Consider the following 11413-nt stretch of genomic DNA (forward strand, 5'->3'; position numbering starts at 1 on the left):
CTTCCATCGAACTGACTGCGTAACTCGAGTAAACTCCACTTCACGCTTGTCTATAAATCGACGAAAGGATTCAGACACTTAGACATATGGTTCTATGTACAAATATCACTAACATATGCTGCAGGATCAGCCACCGAACTCGAGTCAAATAAATGATCCTGCCGTCCTGTCATTTTGAAAAGGAAGTCGCTCAAAACCCAATATGTTAATTCAAATATTCAATTCAAATGTTAGCATTGCTTTCAGCAACACAAGCCAAAAGGAAAAAGGATTTCCTGTAATTACACTGTCGTCTATGAGGGGTGTAATTAGTCAACACACACACACACACACACACATCGACCCACACAGCACGTGATTGCCACCGAAATGGTTGACAATGCACAATGAATGGTTTATTAATATGTACACATGATATTTCAATGAAAATTAACAGCGAGTTGATTAATTGACATCGAGGAAAAGCAAAAGAAAGGAAAATTTGAATTTATAACAGCGTAAAAAGAAAACCAACCAAAAATTAAATATATTTTCAACATATATGCATATTTAATAGATACATTCACATGAATTGATAGTTTCTACATTAATAACAAATTGTTTTTATAAGCAATAACATCTTCAGTATGTCTTTCATTTGTTAATTTAATTCTAGAAAATCTGCTTCGGCTTTAAGACGCATTTTAACAATGCTAAGTCTGAAAGATTAAAGATTATTTCTATTCTATTTGTTGTCACATAAAAAAGATCTAAAAATGTGCCCATTGCTGTCAGTAAATTGCATTTGAAAGCGGTACACGGCAAGAAAAAATTGACACTGCTGAAATTACACTGTAATTTAAATAATAGAAAAATAATAGAACTAATATTTAAATATTAAGATTGATCATTATATATTTTATAAGCTCAAATTTACTTGTTCCACAAACAATATAAAAAACTGAAATATTTTTAATATTTTATATTTGTTATACTTACTTTAAATAGTTAAATATTAAAGTATTTTTCATTATAAAAAGAATGTAGTACAAATAAAATTTCTTACAATAATTTTGAATTGAAAGTACTTCAAGTTTATGCGCAGTGTAACAGAGAGCAACGAGCGAGAGAGTTAAAAAAGTAATGAGGGCGCAGCTGAGGGAGAGCAAATGAGCGTGAGCAGAAGAGAGTGCACATAACGGAAGAGAGAGAGAGAGAGAACTCTGTTCGACTGAGTCAACAAAACTCGATGCACGCCAACGATCGCAATCAGTTGAGAACGTGAACTGCGCGTGCACAGAACGTCGAGGCAGTTGAACGTAGCTACAGATACAGATACAAAATCGTCTGAGATACTCGTACGCAACAATAACAACAACTACAACAAGCAGAATAACAAAGCGAATTGCAGCTGCAAACTGGAATTTAGCAAGCAACATTTTGTGTGTGTTAAGTGAAAAACTAAAGAAACTTGAAGCTGAAAACAACAACAACAACAGCAACAACATAACAAAAATAAAGCTGCAACAATTTGTAAAAAAAAAAAACCAAAACAACAACAACGAACTTTCGAAATCCAACGCCAAGCAATATAGAAAAGTAGTTCAGCTGTTTGTTGTTGTTATCGTTGTTGCAAATTGTGAAAAAAAAGGCCACCTAGCAATATCTTAGTGTAACCAGCAACCGCCCCCCGCCCACTGTGCAGTACCGAAAAAGATACAGATACAAATTGAGATAGAAATTCAGTTAGACAGAGAGAGAGGTAGAGAAAAGCGTGAAAAAGAAAACCAGCAAAGCGAAATATACGAAAAGAGAAAAGCAACAACATCAACAACAAAATTGAAATTGCAACGCAGGAAGTTCCATAAACAAAAAGCAAAGAAAAAAGAAATTTATAAACAAATCCAAGCTAAACGAATATATATACAAAAAGATATAATAACGGATGTCGTCGTCGATTTGAACAGCAATAAAAAGTTTATAAGCGAACGCCAAATTTTGGATTAACATAAGACTAGGTAAGTTCCCAAGAAACAACCCAACGAAGTCAAATCCCATTGAAAGTCCAAATTGAATATAAGGTTTCATTAATAAAAACAACAAACAAGCTAAAAATATGGTTAAGTATTATGATCATAATTGTTGTTGTTGTTGTTGTTGTTATTGTTATTCGCTTTTTAAAGGTTGTTTAAACGTTGTTTGACATGTTGAAGAATGCGCTCAGTCTCAATACTACAGTTGTTGTCTTTTTTTATGTATTTCTTTTGCCTTGTGCCGTGTTTCGTTTTTTTCTTCTTTTTCGTCTCTTTTTTTGTGACTTGCTAATTGACCTCTAAAAGGTGCTCCGTAATTTTTTATATACATATGTATAGGTATACCTCCTATATACTGAAAGACCATTCAAATTAACATAAACGAAACCTTTAACGATCAAAACAAAAACAAAATCAACAAAAATTTGTTGTAAAAATTGAAAGGCAATCGATAGTTGAACAAGATGATATAGCAGTTTTGGGCCTTGAGTAAGTATTGGAAAATAAATGGATTTAAATAATTGAATGTATGGTATAGCTATAGTAGTACTATTTATAGTCATAGACCTTGACTTCGAATTTAAAGACCTTAAATATAACTGCCATATTAAAGATGATATGAGCGTTAAAACTATAGGCCTTGTATTTGAAGACGGAAGTAGAAATTGATTAGCTTAAAGATCAAGTATGAGGAATTAAAGGCTGAAAAAACCTGTGCTTAAACAGATCTATTAATAAATATACAATTATGTTGTATTTTAAAAGAGAGAAAGTAGAGAATAAAATACAATATTTTAAGTTATTCTACAAAATGTTCTTTCAAATTTTATTATTTGATTAGGCCTTGATAACTATTTGTGTATAAATAAATCTCTGAGCTTATTAAAGAAATCTCTAATTTTCAATATTAAAGACAATGAAGGCAATAAAATCCTTCAAAACATTTAAAATTCTAGATCTTGTAGACCAACTTGCATGGTAAATTCAACTGTTAAAGCTGATCATGATGTGATGAGTGTCTAGGAAATTAGTTTCAAGTGGCAATATTCTAAGGATTTTCGCTATTAAGAAATCAACCAAAAATATTGTTGAAATTGCCTCTGCTTTTGTATCTCAAAGATACAAAAACTGACAAGCAATTGTAGCCCTTTCATGACTGTAAGCTGTGGCTTAGTCTCAATGTGCAATCGCCATGACCGAGTTAAGAGGTTTTTGGTTATGAAAAACTAACAACAGAATTGTCAAGAGAATAACTGGCAACTGTTGTGGCTGAGAGCTTCTCAGAGGGGGGCGCAGAAGTGCGAAGAATAGAGAAGAGAAACCACAAATAACAAAGCGACACTCGAAATGCCAAGACAGCAGCTGCAAAAGAAACAGAAACAGAAACAGAGTCACAATTTCAACTGCATAATGTAGAAGCTAAGTCAGTCAAGCGGATAGAGAAGGCAGATGAAGTGAGAGAGAGAGAGAGAGAGAAAGAGGGGCAGAGTGAGGCATTAAATGCATTTTGGGCGATTGTTTCCCTTTTGTTGCCCGCATTTTGTGAATGCGCGCGCATGCGCAAAAGGATGTGGCCAAGTCCGACCTCTATAAGCCGAAACACAGGGAACCTCTGGGATCTCGGGAGTCTCTGGAACCTCTGGAACCTCTGACAGCGCCTTTTGTGTGTAATCTCGATTTGCAGCTGCTGTCGCATATAAAAAACGCACCTGGCAGCACGACAAAACAACAAGAATAAATATAACAACACAACAACTCTACAAAAATTCTTAATTAATTCTTGTCTCAGTCTGTCGCTCTCTCTCCCTCTCTCTCTCTCCCTCTATCTCCCTTGCTGATTCATACATTCAGTTAGTGACCCACTAAAGGAAATAACAAACGCCTGACGTATCGCTTCACAAGTTTTAAATGCAATTCGTAGATACGACTATGATATGAATAGGTACTGGTTATAGAGAGGGAGAGAAGAGCCAGCGCACAGGGGAAGAAGGGAAGAGGGAAGAGAGTGGCCGTCTAGTATTTTCTTAGACAATTCTGATAAGAGTTCGTTGGAGTCGCGTCAATTTCCTGTTCGAATCGAATTGGATTTCGTTTGAGAACTGGGACTCAACTACAGTCATGACACGTTATGTTGACCATACTACAGTCTTGACAAATTACAAACAACAAGTTAATATTGCAGAAAAGTTATACTATATTTCAGTGACAGCAAAACATTTTAAGTACATTTAAAGCGCATTTATTTTTGATATTTGAGTTTAGAATTTATATAATATCATCAAATTCTTCAACTTACAGTAGAATCAAACTAAAAATGTATAGTTTTTGTACTATTCTGTTACACTTGATAACTTTATAAATAAATTTATATTATATTTCATTGACAGCAAAACAATTTCAGTATTTCTAAAACGCATTTATCTTTAATATTTGAGTTGAGTATTTATGTCATATTATCATATTCATCAACTTACAGTAAAATCAAACTAAAAATGTATAGTTTTATTACTATTCTTTTGCATATTATAACTTAAGCTTATATTGCGAAATCTATCAATAAAATTTAGTTCATTATAGCGAATTATGTTTCTATGAAAATAACCAAAATAATTGGAAAGAAGAGTAGGAGTATAAGCAAACAATAACAATCGAATCTCTATCTTATTTTAAGGTATATTTTCACAAAGTCTCATATTTCAGTCTCTCTTTTTATATAGATTATTCTATTTATTTTTTTTAAGTAATAAAAAAAAGTAATATTATATGAAAGTTTACATTCCAAATCGAGTCCCTACCTTCGCAAATTTTTGTATTTTCTCGCAAGTTTGAAGGCATTTCCTTTTTTTTTGTAAAAATTGTTTTCTTTGTGTTTTAAACTGAGTTCATTTTAACGTTTAAATACTGTATTTCCACGAAAATAATCAAATTAAATCAAAGTACAAAATATTTCCACAATTGGAGTCAAGTCGTGATTTATTTTCATGCCACGTCTATCGCTAAGATTGAGTAGAGTGGATTGAGGTGCTGCTGGTTTGGGGGGGCAAGTCAGCTTATTTAGTTGCGGCTGTGTGGTGCCGCATGGCGCGTGTCGTGGCGCAGCTCCTCCTTGTCGGGGGCATGCATCATTGCCCGCGACACGTGTGGGGCGTGAAAAGACAGCGCCTGATTCCGTCAATCTACAAAACTCTGACAACAACATCATCCTGAATGTTGATGTTCATCAAAGCATTTGCAACAGCATTTTTATTTAATTTCCAACTAAATATTTATACACTACCCTCCAGTGGTAGGGGGAGGGGGAGAGGGAGAGCAAAATGCATTTGGCGCCATTTGTTTTATTTTTAAACAAGGAAAAGTCGTCACACATCCGTCCATCAACTGTGCGCCCCCATGAAATGATGAATGGGAATGCTATGAGCTACAGTTCCCAAACAGCCAATTCCTCATCTACTCCGCCCTCCTGCCCCCCCCCCCCATTAGTATCCCCTCTTTACTTGCCCCCGCCTGGGCTTGTGCAGACGTCAGGCAGACGAGGCGACGTTGCAAGTTGCTAGCGACAGCGTTACATGATTTGTAATATCAGCACAACACACACACACACACACACACACACGCACAACATGCAGTACACACTCACATATGGGAATCCGGTTGTTGTTGTTGTTGTTACTGGCGACTGGCAAAATGTTTATTTTTAACAATTTTCAGCCGATTATCATCTGTCGTCTGCCTCAGTCTGCTGTCCGTTGTTGTCGCTGTTGTTGCTATTATTATTGTTGTTGTTGTATGCACTCTGTGAAATTTTTGTTATTGAATGAACAAGTTTATTTGCCTTGAATTGCAGCCAAGAAATCCAAACATTTTTAGCAATTTCAATTAATTAACTAATTTGTAAATTCAACCAAGCAAATGTTGCTTATTTAGTCTTAGTCCCTTTTTTCACTTGGTTGCACCTAAAGCTAAAACATTTCACAGAGAAACTCTTCAGCTGGAAATTCAACTCAATTCCTAAGCAACAACAACAACTACAACAATAACAAGAACAACAATGAAAGAAAACTTACTTAAGAGGAAGCGCATAATTTAGCAGGCAGCAAGTGTATCTATGAGATACATTCACGTAGCCGTGAGATACTTGTGCTTAAGAGCTTGAAATGCTTCAAATTGTAATCAAATTAATGGCAGCTAAGCAAATTTACATAGTTTGCTTTTTGTTTTCTTTGTCAAGCATTTGATATGTAAACTCATGTAAAATTATTTAGACTGTGTGATACCCTATAGAAATATTTAAATTATGTTTTGATATCATGGAACTTTAAACATAAAATTAAACAGTTTTATGGGTACTAGAGAAAAAGAAAGATCAATAAGAAAATAACAAAATTTAAAAAAAAATCAAAATTTTAGCCAAAGAAATTAACTAGTTAAATTAGTTACAATAAAATTATAAATTATGTCTGTAAAATTTAACAAATCTTTAATTAACATAGAAGATCTTATAAACTTTTGTTACAAATTTAGCTTAATTTTTAATGCAACCCTGACGAGCTTGTCAGTTTAAAGGGTATAACAAATCTGACTGCAAAATTGAGCAAAGTTTAAGATGCCTTTGCTAAATTCGCGGTAGATGAGTTCTTCAAATAACGGAAGCGAACCTGCAGATAAAAATGTGAGGCGTCAACAGACAAAAAAACACACACAACATATATTTATACATACACATATATCTACTATATATGTGTGTGTGTGTGTGGGGAGCAAATTACGCACTTAAAGAGCTCGCCAAATGACAGGAAACGCGTCATTTTTACGAACTTCAAATTACGATTTTACGTTTCGTCGTTTTCTGTAGATGTTTTTGTTGCCTGCTGTTTTTGTTGTTGTTGTTGTTGTTGTTGTCTGTGCACACTTGAAGAAGCAAAAGCAACAGTGTGTGTGTGTGTGTGAGTGTTTATATAGTAGCTGCCACTAAGTAGCAGCAACAGCAACAACAACAACAAGCGACAGTGCAAAGTGCAGACGTCAACGTAATTAAAACTGCCGCAATTGTATCTGTATCTGCAAGTTGTTGTCGCTTGTGAGTGTGTGTGTGCGTGTGTGTGTGTGTGTGTGTCAGAGTTTCCTTTTGTGCATCCTGTGCGCGGGCGGAGGCAAAGGCAAAGGCGGAGGCGGAGGCGGATATGCGCACATTGCGCTGACTTCCTGTCATTGACGCCGACACAAAAAACTCACTGCAAATAGTTCTCGTAACAGAAAACCATTTCCTACCCAGGCACAGTCACAGTCACAGTGAGCACTCCCTGACCGCGACCATGGGCCAAGACGCGTGCTCAGCACGAATCTCTCACCCTGTATTAAATGCTTCACTTTGGCTGTTGACAAAATACGAAACACGAATCAATCAGACAGACAGATAGACACATAGACAGACATGAGCAGAGTGTGTGGGTTAATGATTTCAGCTGTTGGATGTTGCCCTTGTCTGTCGCAGCGGAAGCGCAGCCGACATGTGTTGCATGCCACATCTCAGTCGCTTGACACCGCAGCCTTTGGCCTAATTGATGGCTGACTTACACTGTGCCAATTGACACGATCTCTTCTGATGCTTAACCCTTAGCATGTACCTTGCCACCAAATGCAATTTGCAACATTTCACACGCTCATTCGTGTTGCACGCGTGGGCGTGAGAAAGCTCTCAACATGCCAAGTAAATTTATGGGCGGAAGTTGTGTTTGAGCTTGTAATGTTTATCGATTAGCGCTTATTGAAATTTATATCATATTTTGATAACAATTTGTGTTGCCATAACAGCTTTTTCACGTCAAATCTAGCTTTTAAATGTAGTAAATCAAAAACGCGCGCAGGAAATTCATTTTTGAAATGTGTTTTGCTCTTTTTATCACAATTGTTTTGCCAAAAACTAAAAAAAATATTTGAGCTGTTTATTTCCTGTTATTTACCAAGTTGCTTATCATTATCATAACAACTTAAAAAAAATTAAAAACCAATAATACTGATAATATTGATAAGTCGTGATAATCTGGTTGACGTTAGAAAATTTGGCTCTACATTGTTTTATAGTAAAAAAAATCATACAAAATGGCAATTTAATCAAAAAATGTTAACATGATTTTTAAAACAGTTTTTTTTTTGTAATGCAGCTGTTTTCGATTTCCTTCCCTTCAAAATCAACTTTTTTGCTTCTCAAAGTTGTCAACACTGAGCCACACACAAAGTTTGACAGCAATTGAAATGGAAATATTTAACGTTTATCGAAATTCAAATCGAACCTTAGCTCTAATCACTTGTCAAATTAATCGTCTTAGTCAAGCCTGGGGGAATTATTTATGGCATCCGCTGCGCTGACTCACAGTCAAGGTAAAAGTCTTGGGACGGACGTACTGATAGCTTTTATATGGGCGTAGGTTACCTTTCTATTTGTGTGCGGGTTTCATTAAACATGTTCTGGGTCTTTTCCCATTTCATATGTAAATTCCCAAGATTGTTCAACATTTCCACAGCCTCCACATGAACAAACAAACAAACAGAGGCCCCTACAACAAGTGGCCCTTACAAGCGGGCTTTGTGTGTGGCAATGTGGACAACAAACAGATGCAAGAAGAAGAGTTTTTAGTTTTCATATTTGTTGATTCATTTCATTTCGTGGGAAACTTAGTTAGACTCGTCTTTGTACGACAATTAAATTGTACTGCCCTAGCAAACTTATCGTCAACTCCTTTGGCAGATTCTTGGCTTTCGGTTTTACGCACTTCCTTTCAACGGAAGCACTTGAAAACACGTTCCGGAAAACTATTAACTCAGGCAAATGACAAATGGGCCAACTCAAGGGTTCCACTGGGGGAATATAAACATATGAGTGTGTGAAATGAAATCACAGTTGAACAGTAAATTCCCCTCGCGGCTTCCGTTCGCTTCACACCTTTTCAATTCGGTTTCAGCTTCAACTTCAGCTTTTGTTTTGCTTTGTTTCTGCCTTTTGGCGGATGTTTTTTTACTTTGCCGTTTTCATTTAAAGCCCAGTAATTAAAGAGTACAAGGGGCTAATAAGTTTGTGGCTACATTAAAAAGCGTTGCTTGTTTATTTATGTGATGGGTAGTTGTTTAGGGTTTTTTTTTAAAAAGCTGAAAATTAAAAATAAACAGACTCTATTGTTTTCAATCATTTAAAAATACGTGCAAAGTTGAAAATTTGTCAAAATTTGTTGCTTGAATTTATAAAAATCCCTAAGGGATATATATTTTTATGCAAGTGTAAATTTTTGATTTTCGTTTATGTGTTAAGGCATCTAAAGCGTTGGGTACCGGCTTTTTCAGAGTCGAGCACACTTGATCATAATGTGCAAACGTTTTGCTTTTTTCGGCTTTTTTTTTATTAGGTTTTTGTTTTTGTTTTGCTCGCCAAATTCGCCGTCGCCGCCCGCTTGCTAATTGTTTCCGCTCGCCGATTCTGATTGTTATCGTAATCGATGCCATTCCGGTTTGGCGTTTGCCTTTTTATGTCAGCCAGCAAAACCAATGAGCCACCGATCCACGAAACCACCAATCATCAATCCACTGTAGCACCACAACAGCAGTTAGCCAGTCAGCAAACCAAATGTGGGCCATTTATTCAAATGCGACTATAGCCGACGGTCGATTGGCTGCTGTTGCCACTGTTGTTATCGATATGACAATATGACAGACAAGCAGCGTTGTGATTATTCAGTGCTTCCTTTCGCGTGCGACCCCGCCCCATCGCAACCGTACGTCCGTTCCATATACATATTTCGATGCCAACAAGGTCAGATTTAATTTTGCGCTACAATAACAAAAAAATATCATTCAAAAAAGAAACAACAACAACAAAGAGCAGCGTCAGCTGGTTTCACTGCGACTCTTCAATACTCTAACAGAGATGTTAAGTTAACATGACTTGCCAATCAATTGATCGATAACCTCGTAGCACTGTTAATTGTAGCATCGCTGTTAAGCAACTAGTTAACATAACTGCTACGTTTACATATTAATTGTGTGATATATTTCTAAATGTAAAGCAATCAATATTAGAATCCATTTCACCACACTTAAAAACTGACTCATAAACCAACTAGTTGGCAAAGCTGGTGACAAAGTTATAATGCTCTTTGTATGATTAAAGACAAATTAAATTGCACGTACAACGCGGCGTATGCGTATTATTGTTGCCATTGACGCGATTAAACAATTGTCCGGTTGTGAAAGCATTTCCGCCACTTGAGTTCTGCCCATATACTCGTACATATATAAATACTCATAAATATACATATACATATATATATCCCCCCTTTGCCAATGAGTCACTTCCATTAATCAGCGGCATTTCTATCTTTCATTGCAGCTACTGTTGTGAGCGTGTGTGTGTGCGATGCAAGTGGAGGCCAGTTACCCAAAATACGCCGGACGCGTGCCGCCGTTGGATCTGTCGCAGGTGAATGCCGGACAGGAGCAACTGCAGCAGCTGTGGGCGACAAATGCAGCGGCGGTTGCCATGAAGCGTCATCATCCCTATCAAGTGCTGGACAAGTGCCGTGGCGGTGTTGCACTCCTTAGTGATGACAACAACAACAACAGCATTGCCAACACAACCCTGCAGCATCATCATCATCCTCATCATCCAATTGGCTCCGATGGCTTACCCCTCGATCCCCGAGACTGGACGCGTGCCGATGTCTGGAAATGGCTCATCAGCATGGCCGTCTCCGAGGGCCTCGAGGTAACGCCCGAGCTGCCACAGAAGTTCCCCATGAATGGCAAGGCCCTCTGCCTGATGAGTCTCGACATGTATCTGTGTCGTGTTCCCGTTGGCGGCAAGATGCTCTATCGTGATTTCCGTGTGCGTCTTGCCCGCGCCATGTCCCTGCTCTCCTAGTGCACCACCCTGACTAACGCCTAACCAGGTTGTACATATACATAGTATATCTAGGTTATATAGCATATATGCTTGATAAATATAATTAGTTGTCTTAGTTGTAACTAGTCGCTAGTGCTCCTAATCTTAAGTATTAGCCCTAATGCATTTGCTTATTCGCTTAAGTGGTCGAAGAAATACCCTGCACTCATCTGCGATGCGGGTTGACTTCAAATGCTGTCCTATTAGACAATTAAGTTCCATCTAATGAAAATATAAAATGAAATTTTATGAAATCGAATTCGATATTGGAGTTTTTATTTAATGGAATGGGAATTTTATTGGATTTGCAGAAAAACCAAGCCTATTCTTGAAATATGCAAGTTATTATATTAAATTTTAAAAAGATTATCAGAAATTGGCAGATGAGCTTTCGAAAGAAAGGAAATTGTGTTCAGGTATTACTATATGTTAATTGATCGATCTTGAGAAATGTTCTGAAATTATTAACGTT

The 11413-nt window shown here is 36.8% G+C and overlaps 1 protein-coding gene across 2 annotated transcripts; it reads left to right on the plus strand.

Moving 5' to 3' along the window:
* Positions 1-1793: 1793 nt before the first annotated feature.
* On the plus strand, positions 1794-11200 carry LOC117784765. Of its 2 annotated transcripts, XM_034622577.1 has the most exons (3): positions 1794-2001; positions 7095-7121; positions 10404-11200. In XM_034622577.1, exon 3 carries the CDS (start codon positions 10417-10419, stop codon positions 10918-10920), a length of 504 nt encoding a protein of 167 aa, XP_034478468.1. In that variant the 5' UTR covers positions 1794-2001; positions 7095-7121; positions 10404-10416; the 3' UTR covers positions 10921-11200. The 2 variants fall into 2 exon arrangements, with proteins under 2 accessions (XP_034478468.1, XP_034478467.1); XM_034622576.1 differs by lacking the exon at positions 7095-7121 and having other exon boundaries at positions 1794-1997; positions 10390-11200.
* The last annotated feature ends 213 nt before the right edge of the window (positions 11201-11413 follow it).

The sequence above is a fragment of the Drosophila innubila genome (genome assembly GCF_004354385.1).
Source record: "Drosophila innubila isolate TH190305 chromosome 2R unlocalized genomic scaffold, UK_Dinn_1.0 1_C_2R, whole genome shotgun sequence".
Taxonomy (NCBI): Eukaryota; Metazoa; Arthropoda; class Insecta; order Diptera; family Drosophilidae; genus Drosophila; species Drosophila innubila.

Excerpts from the sequence above, each read along its gene's own strand:
- LOC117784765 (XM_034622577.1), top strand. The coding sequence starts at position 10,417 with ATGCAAGTGGAGGCCAGTTACCCAAAATACGCCGGACGCGTGCCGCCG.